At 42.4% G+C, this 16,317-nt stretch overlaps 1 protein-coding gene across 2 annotated transcripts in view; it reads right to left on the bottom strand.

Moving 5' to 3' along the window:
• The window catches only part of PIP4K2A (phosphatidylinositol-5-phosphate 4-kinase type 2 alpha), a 171,398-nt gene that overhangs the window by 49,623 nt on the left and 105,458 nt on the right, over nt 1-16,317 (bottom strand). For both annotated transcript variants that reach the window (XM_073229102.1, XM_017659292.3), the window contains exons 2-3: nt 9,289-9,386; nt 7,942-8,038 (exon numbers count right to left, since the gene is read on the bottom strand). In XM_073229102.1, coding sequence (XP_073085203.1) covers nt 7,942-8,038; nt 9,289-9,386 — 195 coding nt within the window. The remainder of the gene's footprint in view (nt 1-7,941; nt 8,039-9,288; nt 9,387-16,317) is intronic.

The following is a 16,317-nucleotide window of genomic DNA, read 5'->3' as shown; positions in this document are numbered from 1 at the left end:
CTCCTGGACTTGCCATAAGAAGGAGGAGGGAGATGTCTAGGCTGGCATGTGCATACAGTGAGACAACGAATTTGACTGGATCTGTACTGTTGGAACTCAACCAGGAGTTGGGAGGGGTGCAAGTTGTAGCACCCCAAAATCTCATGACTATAGACTATCTATGGTTAAAAGAACATATGGGATGTGAACAGATCCCAGAAATGGGCTGCTTTAATTTGTCTGATGGTTCAAGTACAGTTGGACAATATCCATCATATCATAGATAAATTTTCACAAATGCCTAGGGTGCCTAAATGGTTTTCTTGGCTTCACTGGAGATGGCTGGTAATTATAGATTTGCTTTGTTTATGTCACCGTATTCCTATTATGTTAATATGTGTGTGCAAATTAGTTAGTAGTTTAAAACCTATACATACTTAAGGTACTATACAAGAAGATATGTCAAAGAAATAATCAATCCTCCCAAGTTTCCTTCATATGCTACATCTATAGCTTTTCTTCTTCCTTCCTAATTACAAACCTTAAATAGAATTCGTGCCTCATATCGAATTTACCGAGTATCATAATTCCTCCAGGTGGTAAAGATACCTAGAGACAAGTGCTGGGCATAGAAGCCACAGGGCATAAATCTGCAAAGAAGTAAAAAGCTAACCTTTGCAAACAATATGGCTTCTCTCTCACTTACCAACTTTACATTTCCCTGTATGGCCCCGGAAGATGACTGGTTAGCCAGAGACGGGTAAGATTCCTCAAGGGAGGAACAACCTAAGACAGGCACAGTCGCAGGGGGGCCATCAGGTGAGAATTTGGGGGTCAACAGAGGTGAGGCTCAGAACCTCACCCCCCCTGCTTTGAGAGAAATCTTCTGCATCCGTGGATGTCTTGCTGCCCTTGTCTAGCCTGGATTAATACTTAGTCCATAGGCACACACCTGATCATCTGATCATCTATATTTGCCTTCTTACAGCACTAAACTATGTTTTCTACCTTTATCTTGCATCTACCTACCACTTCAGCATTTTATTAAAAATAAAAATAATAATAATAATAGGAGAAATGTGGGATCAACATATAAATCAAGTACAAAAATCAAATGAATATTCATATTTGACCTGATGGTTTATAGGTCATATTGCATGATCAAAACCGAAAGTTTCTGTGATGACTGCCCTTGTACTGTTCACCATGTAAGAATTTATTCACTCTGTAAGAATTCGTTCACCATGTAAGAACTTGTTCGTTATGCTTCAGAAGATTGGAGACTGACGAGAATTAGGCTTGAGATGGATTAATGATTGTACATTGAGCATTGACCCCCCTATACTGAATTTTATTGTTGTTAACAACCAGTTGATCAATAAATATGAGAGATGCCCTCTCAAAAAAAAAAAAAAAAAAAAAAAAAAAAATTGAAGTTCCAAGGTAAAACTATTAGATAAGAGTGCAGGTAAAACAATGACAATTTAGTCCATTTTTGCTTGGCTATCTCATGCCACTTGGAAGGCAAACGTATCTTTCACCACTTCCACTTTCCATAGCCAAACCATAATAATCTCACAATACCCTGTATCTCAAACCTCAACAGCTGTGTTTGAAGCTCTGGTGCCGGTCAGGCCTTGACAGGAAATGAAGGAAGATAATGAGAGATGAAGCTAACTCCTCAATGGCCTTCTTACATTTATAATTGGAAATTTATTGTCATTTCCCTTAAAGGGATTAATCATACTATCTTTCCTTCCCACGCCCCTGAACGTCTTCTCTGAAGATGTTTACTTCCGCAGCGGGAAGTCTAGGATTAGCAGGGCCTCCAGAAGGGTAGAGAAAATGTAAAGGTCAATTTAATTAGCTCAGTCTTACCACCAATCTTCTACACCTCTCATAAGGTCATGATTTAGTAACCATTATGGTCCCCTGAATTTCTTAACTACCCAAGCATTTGAACATTTAATTCTCTTGAAGTACCCATGTAGTCTTATATACATTTGCAGGTTTTCTTCCCTGAGTTTGTATTTCTGCTAAAAATCACATATTGAAGTTTTTGTCTTTAGTCAACAGAAAGGTCACTTAAAATCAATTCTGCCGTGCTCAGATGTGTTAAAGCCACTACCTTTCAAAGGCAATGTGTCAATGGTGTATACAAAAAATCTCAGTGACAGTCATCTACTCATGTTGACATAGTAATACATTCAGAGATCAGATGGGTAGAAGGGCCTCAGAGAATGTTTTTGTCCTTCTTTCTAATTTCATAGATGAGAAAATCTGAGACCCTCCAGGGGTAAGGGACAGATGAAATTACAGCACCAGTCACTGAAGACCCAAGACTCAAACCAGCCTCAACCCAGGAAAACGTTCTTTTCCCTAACCCAGACTACCTGTTCCATGGACTTGAAACCTGGAAGCCAACCCCTGCCCTGCTGACAGCTCAGGATCATGATTACATGCCTCAAATCACAGCCCGGGAGCCTGGAGCGACCGCGTATAAGAGGCTGCTTTCCGGTTTGCGTTTGACACATCTGAGAGAGCACAGATGGTTCTCTGACCTCGTCAGAGGTAAAGACCAACATGCTATCTCGAACATCATCATCAAGGGTTTACTAAATGCCCACTGTGTTCAAAGCCCTGTGTTAGCTCTCGGGGAATTTCAAAGAAAGTCTGAGCTGTGATCCCAGGTGTAGAATAGCTTCCATAAGCACAGGCACAAGCCACAGTGCAATTTAACACTTATCAATAATGAAAGAACTTTTTAGAAAAGAAGAACACAAAAATGAAATGGTAACGACCAGCAGGGAAAGCAGCAGAGTTGCAGCAACTTCACAGAGTTCCAGGAGATTGCCTTTAAAAATCTCAGGTTGGTACTTGAGGGCAATTAATGCACAGACCTGTGCCTGAGGCTCATAATAAACAAGCAAATATCCAGGAGGGGAGCTCCTGGGGCCAGGCTTCTAACTGTGAGCTCTTGGTTAAAATCACAAGTCAAAACCCAAAGTGGGTTCAGGTGCAGGAAACGCAGGCAAACAGGGAGCTGCATTCTCAGGGTGGGGACAGTGTGGTGGGGGCAGTAATTGGTTCAGCTCAGAGAAAGAAACAGAGAAAGCACAAGAGATCTCTGATGATGCCAGTGGGTGGTGAGGGAGCTTTCCAAAGTCGATCAAAAGACTTGTCCAATCTGGCAGGCGCTCCTTTGGTTTTCAGCCCAGGTGGAGTTTCCGACCCATGTTCATTGTGAGGCTGACCAGTGAGGCCAAGGACGGTGAGGAGAGACTGACTGGGTGAGCTGAGCAAATCTAGGGAGCAGCAACCAGTTACAAAAGAACACAAGAGCTCAGAAGGCTCAAGGCATATGCTAATTCAGGACAGTGACACTGCCGGAGGACCGTCAAGAGACAAGCTCCTGAACACCATGCAGGACACCCAGCTGCACGACCACTGGCATGTCAAGGTCACCTCCACATTCTGTAAGCTAAAAACTCACCTCTGTCTTCCTTTGTCTGCTCCCCTGGGACAGGCTCCCCCCACCTCCCCCATCTCAGGCCCCAGCCCCTCTGCCCCTGCCCTCTGCTCCTGCGGGCCATCAGCCGCTGATCCTGTCAGTTTTCTCTTTCTCTGTCTTGTGAAGCTGTTCTCTGCTTGACCCCATTGGTACCAAGCACCCTGCTTCATCCTCTTTTTCCCTTGTTGGGATATTTCAGAGCCTCCTAATTTCTTTACCTCCCATGTATGCATTCTATGCACAACTGCCTCAATTACCTTTAGAAAATCCAGATGGCACCACATCACTCCCTGGGACAACACCCACAGGGCTGCTCTCAGGCTGAAGAATCCAGTATCCTCAGGCCAGTTTCCAGCTTCCCCCCTTTCCCATCTTTGTCTCCACAAGCCCACTGCAGCCCAGTGGCTTCATGTTTGCTGAGCTCTCAGGCCCCGAAGGCTCCCCCCTCTTGGTGTGCCCCCACCCTGCCCTCTCTTCCACAAATATTTCTTAAGTTCCTGCCCAGAGCCAGGCTGGGGCTGAACTCTGAGCCTGCAGCCCAATAAACAAGCCGAACTCAGTCCTGGCCCTCTGGACAGTTTAAATTATATTTGAGAAATCTACATTTGAAAAGATGGTGACAGACTTTATATTCTAGAGTCAAGACTAGAATTTTTCCCCTAAGTTTGGTATACTCTGAAGGTCTTAACACTTTAGAATTTTATTTTTAAACTTCAAGCAAGAACATTAAAAGTTTAAAACATTAGCTTTTAAAATTATTTTAAAATTAGAATTCTCTGTTTCAAACACAAAGAAGAAAATACATCAATGTGAATAATGAGGGATTCTAATTCAGGAGACGTGATAGGGGAAAAGTAAACCTGGTATTATCTTCCACAAAGAACAAGAAGGCTCCACTTCAATTACGTGCTGTGTTTAGGCTTAACTGCTTCATCTCCATCCTGCACAACCTTTCCTTGTCTGGTGGGCAGGCCTCGCCCACAGCTCAGAAACTTTAACTGAAGCCTCCGGCTGACTTCCCAGGCCTGTCATAAGAGAATTCTGGTACTCTGAGGAATCAAAATGTCAGTGTTTCTGTAAACTCAATAGCATCTAATACCTAACCTGGCATGCAATAATTTTAAAAAAAGGAACTCATTTACCCTTTCTTCTTTTCTGCATTCCCTCCAATGTCTACAGAGCCTGGCATGCAGTAGGTGTAGGAAGCACACACTGGATTGATAATTGCATGAAATCAGTGACCTGAGGGGGATCAGGGCTCAAAGTGGCCGTGGCAAAGGCAGAAACAGAATTGCAGCAATAGTAATGGGGTGCCTCACAGAACCATTCATTTAAAAGACATCTTAGAAGTATGGTAATGGGGAGTCCCACTGGCCAACACTGATCAGAAGAACACAATTCAATTCTGAGCATCTTACAAACCAATGAAGTAACTTTAAGTAGCACTAATAAATTGGACAAAGTTCTGAATCTAGAAGCCCTAGCCATATACAAACATAGAGATTTATATATGTATGTTAGGTGATACTGTTATTAATGGTGAATATTCTAGAACTGTTGCTTGATTGTCTTTAACAGTAAGAAAAAGAAACTTTATTTTCAAAAGATATTCAAGAAGTCAAATATTTAGAGCAGGAATGCTTTTCAGTTCCTTCCAAGAAGTTTAGTTTGCTGACAGAGGTTAACTATGTTGGCTAATTACTATGTATGGCTAATTACTTTTATCAGATTGATCAATATTGACTCTTGGGTGCAGCAAAAAGGCAGGTTGAGCCCATTTATCTATTTGATCTCATGTGAAGATTTGAACAGCAAATGACCCAGACAGCGGCGCTCCTCCTCCACCTTGATTCAAGGCTGCTCACCTGCTGAGGGAGCCTTGGGAAGAACACGCCTGGCCAAGGAGAAGCAGAGCGGCCTCTGTAAGGCCTGGTCCCCGGGAGCGAACCAGCGTCTCCAGGCGAGACCCCAGGGCGTGGATCCTATTTTTCAAACCCAGATTGAAAAACAGTATTCAGTTTGCTTCTGCATGTGTCAACGATTTGGTCTGGCTGTGACTGAGTGAAATGTCTGGGCAGTGGTGAGCCGATGTGCCCCCCAGCCGCCATCATGGCCCCTTGGGCCTGGCCTGCTCCCACTGCCGGCTGTCACAGGGGCCCAGAGCCGCTGCACCGTGCAGGAGGCCTCAAGGCAGGACCCTACAGCCAGAGTTGGCACAACTTCCTTTTCTCCAAACCAAGTAGCCAACAAAGCAGGTTGAGCCCCAAATTTACAATCTTGTCTTCAGTTGAAACTCAGGGACTCTACCCCTGCTGACAGTTTTTTAAGAGGTACAGACACTGGGAAAGGAACATAGGATTGGTGAAGGAAACAGTGTATCTCTGGTTTGCTAAAGATACTTTGAACACCCACTTTTTTTTTTTAATAGAAATTCAGTTGCCAAAGAGAAAGCAGCAATTTAAATGCCAAAAGCACCAGGCATAGCTGAGAAAAGAGTGGTGTTCAAATGATTAATTATACTCACACTGGCTCTCCTCTATCTTGATCTCTCATGTTTAGAGCTTAACAGACTTGCCAATTAGTTATGTGTGAATCATCCCCCACTTGCCAAATCTGCCTTCAAAGTTGGTACTCGGCAATTTGCACCTACTTAAGCATCAACTTACATGGTTTGGTTTTTAGGGGGGAAAGGCTCATGTCTTAGTATTTTAGTGACTAAACTGGTCATTTTGGGACATTTAAAAACCTCTTATCTGCTACAGCACAGAATTCAGGAGGTAACAGGTCCATTTTAGATGTCATTTAACCAGGCTGATTAGGAGAACTACAAGGACTTCATTTTGGTAATGAATTGAAGAATCTAACAAGATCCTGTAGCACAGGCCTTCAAAAGTCAGTCTCTGTAAAGAACAATATACCTGTTTAAAAAAAAGGGGAAGGGGGACAACTAGAGGACACTTGAGTTCATCATGAGAGAGGCAGGCAGAGATTTTCTTAGGACATCCAAGTTTTCAGCTGTTCATTCCTTTAAAGTACTGAGTTTATTTTCACATGGCCTCTTTCAATGTAATACACAGTTCTTAAATGATGGAGAATGCTTCCTTTTTACACAAACTATTTTTACTATTTCAAAATTTACACTTTAAAAGTGACTTTCTTTTCCAGCAGTCAATTCCAAGTTTAACTTTGATCTCATGAAGCCCAAATCTGAGCATTGCCCCCACTGCAGTTTTTAAAAGCAAACTGGGTGTCTCCCCACCCTGTACTACTGCTCCCCAGCCCTCCGTGGAAACCCCAGCCCCGGTCCACAGTGGAGGGAATGTCCAGCAGCGTCACTAACATTGCTTTTTCAAAACATGGTAGTTTGGAGGCTTCCCAGGCCTGAGTGAGCATGTGAGAAATTCCTGGAAACTTTCAACAACGGGGCAGGGCAGGGTGGGAAGGCCCACAAAACTTTAGGACAGTACTAAGTAAGCTCCCAGGGTGGCAATATGGCACTTAAGGTAGGGCAAATTAAGATTTCTGATTTGGGGCAAATGAGAAAGAATGTTTCCTAAATTTGAAAAGATTTAAAATAAGTCAGTGAGCTCACAGTAAAATGAACAGACCATTGTCCACAGCCTTAAAGAGGCCCTTGCATCTCCTATCTTAGATCTCTGCCCTTAAAAAAACCCTTGACTTTTATGAATCAGCCTGTGTATGTGAAAACCAGATGGCCCATGTCAAGTCCTTTCTTAGGAGACATGGCTGTGGGTCAGCAGCTATGTCAGCACCACAACATCAACTTTAAGTCAAAATGGAGAAGCAGGGGAGAAAAGCACGGGAGCACACCATCACACAGTGAGTACCGAGAACAGGGGAAGGCAAGCCGGGGCCGGCTCCTGGTGGCGACACAGGATCGCTGTACCCATGCTGTGCCGTGGTGCACAAAGTGGCCATTGACAAAAATGCAGCGGGCCACAGTCCGGTTGACTGATTTGAAAAGCAGCAAATCAGCAAAAACAAAAATAAGTTTGAGACTCTTAAGTAGCCTCTACAAACATAGGAAATGCAAATTTAACACACACAAACACTCTTGCACAGGCTGGTGACACAGTCAGTGGCAGACTTCAAAAGGAGGCTCTGCCAGCAGACTCTTTACCTCGAGATGAGAGTATTACCTGAAACGCTCACCTGCTTGCTGTCTTCCCGAAGAATAATGTCTCTTCCTACCAACTACTGAAATCCTATTGTGTAGAGGTCCCTAACTGAAAGAATTCTTTATTTCAGTAAGAACACTGAAAAATTCTTTCATAAAATGAAAATTACTATTATATAATTACTTATAATGACAAAAATGTAAATCCCATTTTACAGAGAAAAAAACTATCTTAAAACAGGATCGTGTAAATCCTCTTTTACACAAACAGTGCTGAAACGCATCTGAAGCAAATGTTACGAGAGCAACTCACCTGGAAATCTTGATCATCAATCCCAAACCTCTCCCGCAGGTTCCGGAAGACCATCGGGCAGTATTCCTTAAACTTGAAATGGCTCGGCATGTTTTCTCTGAAACAGTCATATTGCGGAATAAAGCTCAGATGCATGAAGAGGAATCCAGCCTCGTGTCTGCCACCACCTAGTTCTACACGTAGCCGGAGAAGCGCTCGGAAGGAGCTCCCAACCCCCAGCAGCACAGACCTACTTCCCAGAACTGCCTGCAGCCCACAGAAGGCCTGGGACAGACTGAGGTCCTCGGTCTCCTCTCACCACCTCGGGGCACTGGGGTTATGCCATCTGTTGGATCCTGAACGCTCATTACAGCTGCTTCCCCGGGGAAGAAGAGGTGAAAAGGGAAGGGGCCACACAGAGGGAAGGGGTGACAGGAGAGCAAAGGATGTGCAGGGTCAGGAGGGCAACAGAGGCTCCCACACTTGTCCTCAATTACTGGCTGATTAAAGTCACAAAATGACTATCTCTCATTCCTTGAACAGACCTATTTTATGTTTTATATAAATACCACATTCTAAATTCACATAGAAAAGGGCCCCTCAAAAGGTCAACCTCTAAACAGTATTATGATTAGAATCAACACACCAGTTTCACATTAGAACAATAGCCCCCCCATTAAGAAATTTTGTAATTGATCCTCATGTGGGAGAGTTTTCTTTGAGGCTCATTCTACTCATTCAGAATGGCTTTCTCCTTTGTGTATGTGTACACACGCACACACACACACACAATGTCTACTCTGGTACTCCATGTATGTATCAGTTTTCAGTCACCTGCCTATGAGCCGCTTGAGGGCAGGGCCATTAGGAAGGACTGGCTAATACCTAAGGTGCTTCATGGTGATGTCTAAAATGACACTCAAATGAAGGAGAAATATTCTCAATGCCCAACATGGCATTCAATTACAAGTCATAAAAAAGCACCTTAATTCTTTATTATTCTATGAAGCAGTCATTTCTGTTCATAAAGTAATCATGATCAGAATTACATGTGAGATAGCTGAGCTCCATAGCTGCTAAAAAATCCAAACAATTTACAGCTTCAAATATTTAAATTGTAATCAGAATATCACTCTTAACATGTAAGATATTCGTACAGAACAATATACCATATGGCAGAAGGGTATCACCCAAGAGGGCCTGCTGCTGCTTTTCTGAAAATGACAGATGGTTATGTTTATCACAGGATTAACTTCATCAGCAAAACTTTACTCCCACCCATTGGAAAATAATGTGACTATAGAAACTCACAAAAATTATACTCCTGGCAGCCACATCAGTTCTATAAAAGGTTGTACTTGGACTTACTTGTTAAAAAGGTGATTGTCCACCTTTATCTTTGAATAGGCTTTGAAGTCATCTGGCATCAACATAACAGGGATTTGAACATGGCTCAGTTCATTGATCTAGAAAAATATGAAATAAATGGCACAGGTTATTACTATAGAGGTGTGAAGTGCTTGATCTGAACATGTGTCTCATGCAGAAAACCCAGTCGACACGAGAATGTCCGGCTCACCTTCCTCCCCACTCCTATCCTGAATCATCTCCCTCATCAGACGTCACCGCTACCTCCCAGTTCACATCCAGCTCCAACTCCAGCCACTCATCTCTGCTACAAGGCCTGGGGGCCCCCGCGACCGTGGTGACACAGGAGGATTCTGGGCAGTGACCCCTCATGGCCCCCCCTCCTCTATCTTCCCACTCCTGTCCAGAGCCTCAACCCTCGGATGACATATCTAGGACAACCTCCCTCTGTAAAGAAAATATTGTCTGAGAAAGAAGGCTTTTTAATTTTTGATATACATATTTGTTGAATTAATGGATATGACTATTTCTTTACAGTTTTGGCAACACTGCCACTCACGTAGTCTTTACCTTTCTTATAAGAACTAAATTCAAAACTAAATATTGGGGTAGGGCGTAAGTTTGCCGAAAGAGGAACCTTCACGAAGGAAAAGGGGGAGGTACAGGGTCCTGGGACTAAATGAGAGGGAGATGAGTTGGGAAGGTGTCCAGAACTAAAGCAGACATGGTTACAGAGAAGGATGGGGCTGAATCAAGTTCTGTTTACATTCCAGTGAATGGTAGGGACAGCTTTCAGCGCATTACTTTGAACTTTCTCTTGATTAATTATTTTTGTATCTCAGTTCCCAGACCATACCTCTCTTGTTACTAATAACAAAAACTACTTTAAAGATTTATACTTCCTGCAAATGGAAGATACTTGGAAGGGTTCTCAGTTACAAAAACAAAACAGAAAACCAAAATATTAGGTCCTTGATAATGCAGAGTTGTTAACACTTGGCTGGTTAGAGGTGAAGGTAGAGGAAATCTTCAAGATGCCTTCCTTGCCCTGTAGGGCACAAAGTGACCATCAAGCAAGCATCAGTGGAAGAGTGGCTTTGAAGATGAATACCAATTTCAACACTTTGTTGGGTCAGAGAAGGCTGGGGAGCTCAACTACAGATTCAGCATTAAACTAGGACCCTTGAGTGAAGCAAAACTGGTCTCACTACCTGGTGGAAGTAATGCAAATGGTATCTGCAGGAAAGCATCCCCATCACAGACCTCTAGGATTCCCACAGATCAGGTTCAACCAGATATGAACTCACAAAGATTGCAAGGGTAGGAGTCAGCAGGAACAAGAATCGATTATTATTTTCAAAACTTCAGCTATTAAAACGATCAGCTACAGAACAGAAAACAAAAATGATATGGAAAATGTATGAAGTAAAAGATGAACCAGAAAAATGAGTAAACTATGAGACTTACAAAAATGACCAGTCAGATTTTTAAGAGTCGAACAGAATTTTCAAAAAAGGAAAGCTATAATTGTTGAGCTAAAAACAAAAAAGATTCCATGGGGACAGAATCTCCACATTCAGGACCCTTCTGGGCTGCGCCCTATGTACCTCTTTTCACCTGGCTGTTCAGCTCTAACCTTCATAAAATTCTTTATAAAGACTCTTGATTTTTACTCTGAGTGATGCAGGAGCTGTTGCAGGGTTCTGGATGGTGGAGTGATGATATCGCTTAAATTAGGGTTTAAAAAGATTATTGGGTTTAGGGGTGGGCACAAGTACACAAGTAGGGAGCCAAGTTGTGAGGATTTGCAGGGACAGCCTGTTCTGATGGGGAGGACAGGAGCGTCTCTAGGGAAAAGGTGTCAGATTCTGGGTGTATCTTGAAAGTAGAGTCAATGTGATTTCCTCAAGTCTGCAGGTTGGGTATGAAACAACAGCCCAGATGGACTCTGAGGCCTTGGCCTGAGCAATTAGGAGGACAGAGATGCCATCAACGACAGTGCGGGAGACTCCTCACTGGGTCGCTGTCTATCATTTTTGGTTCTGAATCGTGTCAAAGAATTGCCTGTCACAAAAATTAAGTGCTTTAATAATTTTTTTAAAACTATGGTGAAATGAAAATCGTATGTGTAAACTATCATATTTATTTATAAATTGTGGGCATGTATGTTGGGCACTGCACAAATTCTCAAACCTTACAATCAGATTGGATACTACCACCTTTATTTCCTGATCTACTTCGATTTTCACATAGTACTGCTCTTTTTTTTCACAGTTGCTGAGAACCTAGCTTCCCAAAGATACGTCATTGAAAGGAATGCAGTAGTATAGTCTAAGTTGAAATTGTGAACTCCCTCAAGCTACTGGTTTGCGTGGTGTCTTACAGATGTTGAGTGTTACCATGTTTCCCTTGAAAATTTAAAATACCCTGTGGCACTCCTAGTGAACTACTGCAATGTCTTGGGGCATCCTGGCACAGTTTGGGAAGCACAGATAAAAACAGCAGCAGATGTTTAAGACAGCAAATGATATAATCTAATTATAGAATAGGATAATCAGAATAATCCCTTCAAATGCATTGTTATGGATTATAACCTACAAAAGCACTTTGCATTCATCCCTAACAGTCTTAATCAGAGCCACTAGTTAACCCTTAACCTGTAAAAACTGATGCTCTCTATCACCTTTCCATGCAAATAGTTTTTTGGGGATTACTTGATATCAACTGCATTTGTGTGAGACCAAATAAAAATTCTGTTCCTTATCAAAGTACTGCAGTAAGATAGTCAGACATCACTTTTAGCCTGTTCTGTATCAGTAACTCTCCATCATGTTATGCCCCATAAAAAAATGTATGGAAATTGCTATTTAATAAAAACACTCGACTGATTTAAAATCATATGGTCTGCCATTCAGTTTACCCAGGTATCTTACAATATTAAATGATTTGTACAGTATGTTTGTGAAAAAAAATCAGTGCAGAAACCGGGTCCATGATGGGATGGGGCTGCACACAGGTCGAGGAGGACTGGACTAGGCTACTGTGGATTCCGTGACAGGATGGAAGCCTGGCAAAGGGAGAAGAGAGCAGAGATGAAGGGTGGAGATTCCGGTGATACTAAGGTGGCAAAGACACGGGCTTGCACAGCAGGCCAGACCATGATGCCATTCACTGAGACAGCACATTTTAAGAGAAGAGTTCAGTTTTGAACTTGTCAGATTTGACGTGCTCTTGAGACATCTGAAGTGTTATGTCAGCGAGGCAGGTGGGCACTGGATCTGGAGTTCTCGGAGGAGGCAGGAGCAGCAGACAGAAACACATGTGCCTGCGTGTAAGGCACTGACTCTTCTTGGGAGTGAATGGGATGCCCTCAAGATGGGAGAGGAAGGGAGGGCAGGACAGCCTAGAAGCAGTCTGAAAACATCAGCAGCCGAGGGCCTACAGAGGAGAAGAAAACTTCAAGATAGGAAATGACACACAAGTTTACCTCATGGACATGAAGGGGGGTGAGTCCAGGACAAAATGGGACATACAGTGCTGAACACTTTGGAGTAGTCAAGTGGGATGACAACTGGGAAGTATCACTGGATCGAGCAACACAGAGGCCTCTGATGACAGTAGAGGAGGGGCTTTGATGGAACGCAGTGATGGAAACCAGACTGGAGCAAGCTGAGGACAGAGGGCGAGGTGAGGGAACGCAGGTACCGAGTTTGGCAAGTTTCTAGTAAGTGTGAAATTGAGGGAGGAGAGTGATGGAGGAGGAGGAGGGATGGAGGAAGGGACATTCTTTCCATAGCAGGAGAAGGTGGGAGGGGACGGTTGTGGAAATGGTACAGGGGAGGCAGCTCCTCTAACAACAGGAGGCAAAAGGGGCAGGAGCTATGCAGAAGTGGCAGCACCTGCCTCAGGGAAGACAGCAGTTTCTGTCCTCTGTCCCCTGGCTCCTGTTTCCTCTGGGAGGAATGGTGGCCATATGCTGGGAGTTGAGAGGCAGGCTGAGGGGTGCAAAGGCTTAGAACACAGAGAACTTGAAAAAAATGGCTGTAGAATGTAGGAAAACAAGTTTGAGGGGAGAAATATGCCTAGGAGTCCAGTTCCTGTCCATTGTGATTAACTTGCAGAGAACCAAGCAAGGTCCAGGAGGGACATGCACCAGAGCTCAACCCCGGGTGCAGATGCAGAGACAGAGGATGGCTTGGATCCTTCAGGTTTGAAGTGCTTGCTAGTCAAGTATGACATAAAACACCATGTGTGACATAAAGAGCAGTGGAGTTCCAGGATAATCACTTGGAAATAGAAAGTAGGAACAAAACATTCTCCCTGACCACAAAGAGTTTTGCTATGTCTTTGTAGGGGCAGCACACACACATACAGAGTCAGCACCGGGCACCCACTGTAACAGGTCTTCCAGGAGGGAGTGAAGCCTACACGGCTCTTGACAGAGAGATGTGACTAGTGTTTCATTTGAATGTCTGGAAAATGCGTACATTTAGTTATTTCAACAAGTCGCAAATTTACAAATTAGCATGCCCCAGAAGTAGGGAGTGTTTGGTTCTTGTTATTATAGAAGAAAAGAGATGAGAAATCAGAGATGATTGCACTTATACCTCACTTTATACAAACACATCAGATGATGAAATCAAAAGAGAACCTTAGAGATCCTATCACCTAATCTCTCATTTTGCAGATTACGATATATTCCGGTATAACTACACCTCTATAGTCCAGCAGTAGTTTGATACAAAGTCATCAGACAGGTACTTAACAGCATTCTCTCTCTCTTCTGGACTGCCTTTCATGTACGATGGCTTCACAATTCCTCTTCCCAAAAAACTCCCTCCCCACAAACGTCTTGGTCAGGTGAGTAGCTAGATGTAAAGGCCTGTGAACAAACACTTCATGACCCAAAGGATCTACCATTTAACAACAGCTTTCAGTCAGTAAACAATCTTTTCAATGGTGTGCCCATGAGCCGCTCTTAGTTTTTTCTCTAAGCACGTTTTATTCTGTTGTATATGGGGGCTCACCCACATGCAACATTCATCACTCATTCATCAGTTTTACAAAATGTATTCATTCGAACGAAGGCTGCCTGAGAACCAAGACTGTTTATTGTCCTGGAGAACTCTCTCTTTTAGCCTATTACCCTGACATCACACAAACCAAAATAAATCCTTGTCTCTAGTTATCTTATTGAGTTAATACAGGTACTGACAATGAGCCATCATCTTCAATAGGTTGTATTAATCCTATTTTTTAATTTCTGTACTCCATGTATGGCTATTGGTTGTGAACTTTCAGATTTCAGGATAAAATTCTTGGGTTTCAAAGTCTTCAGTCTGAGAAAACTTGAATTTACTCATTTGTCATTCTCCCTGGGCCGATCACTATATATGGCCCACCCTGAAACTGGTAGCAAAACCATTAGTGGTTACCACCATTGGTTTACATCTGCTATTACCAGTATTTTAACAAAGAATTTATACTTTTTTCTTTCTTTATAGATACTTACATAGGAAATATGTTATAGTTATTTATGTCTTACATGTATTTTAAATAGTATATGTATTAAATATACATATATGTATATATGTATCATGTGTATATATGTAATATGTATGTATATTTGTACATACATATGCTACCTACATTATATATGCTACACAATATCCACAAAAGGAAATAAAACAATTTGTGTTAATTATTACTATTTTGAAGGAAAGAGTAACACACACATTACAGGAATAAGCACACATTATGAAATCAAAAAGTTTTTAATTTATGGAGATTAAAAGGTTTTGGAGTTTACTAAAATTAGGTTAGCTAAACAATACACTGAAGGCACTAGTTGTATCACTAAGGCTATGTTTAAGGTTCCTTCAGGTTGCAAATACTTAAACTCTAACAATAAAAGTACAATACCCCATTATACTTGTTGAGTACTTACTAGCTGCCAAACCACTTTGGGAAACATGTTTTCATTGTCTATTTGCATTGACAGTCCTATTCATGCTCCTATAAAGCTCATGAGCATCAAAGCTTATTATTAACAGCTCTATGCAGAGGCTGTAGATTGGGTCTCCTGGTGTGTCTTAGGAAGGGCCTCTCATTTCTGCTTATGCTGTCTCAGTCACCCCCAAAACAGACAGGTGTGGACCAGCTCTGCATTTCTGCTTTGACATTGGGCCAGTGTGGACAACACAGGGCCTAACATAACACATGAAATAAAGAAGCCTTGCTGTCAGCATCAACAGAAGCTAGGGCAAAACGGGCTCAAGAGGGTTAGGATGAAGCACCCAAATGTTCTTGCTTGTGTTGTAATTCAAGAGTCTGGGAGGGTATTAGCTGACAGGGTGGGGACGCAGAGAGGGGGACGGGGAGAGCTGCGAGGTCTAGGCTCTCCTTTGCCTTAACTCACTTCAATACTAGGCATTAACCTTGCTCCTAATACTTGGTGGACACCTGGCTTCATCACAAACAACACTGGGCATGGTATCTGACTTTCAAGTCAGACACAGTATGTCTGACTTTACAACAGAATGACGTAGGTACTATTATTATCCCCATTTTCCAGAGAAGGAAATTGAGGCTTGGTGAGATTAGATAAACTAATTCACATTAAGTCTTCCTTAAACAGGCAACTCACTTGAGTTATCTCAAATTTAATATTCAGGGAGAGGGGCCTGGCTGACCCTAAGATCCTCTAGAGCCCCTGATTTCTTAAGACTCACCTGAAATTTAAGTCTTCATGTTAAAAACTTCTAAAGGATTTCCCCCACCGTTGTTTTAAGGGAGCAATTAAATAGATATTTAGGATAAATGACTGAATACATGTTTAATTGAATATGCACCGTGCTCTACTACAATTACATTTGCTCTGACTTCAGTAAGTATAATCTAAATTTGGGAAGATCTATCTCACTGAAAAGTTATCGTTCCTCCGGCACGCTTTGTCATTTGAAGAAACAGAAAATAAATAGTCCTCAAAGCACCATTAAATCTTAGTGAATCATAAACAATATTCTTGAA

This window comes from Manis javanica, chromosome 2 (genome assembly GCF_040802235.1).
Source record: "Manis javanica isolate MJ-LG chromosome 2, MJ_LKY, whole genome shotgun sequence".
Classification (NCBI taxonomy): Eukaryota; Metazoa; Chordata; class Mammalia; order Pholidota; family Manidae; genus Manis; species Manis javanica.
Note: the sequence above shows the minus strand (reverse complement) of the source record. Positions and strands in the feature narration are given on the sequence as shown.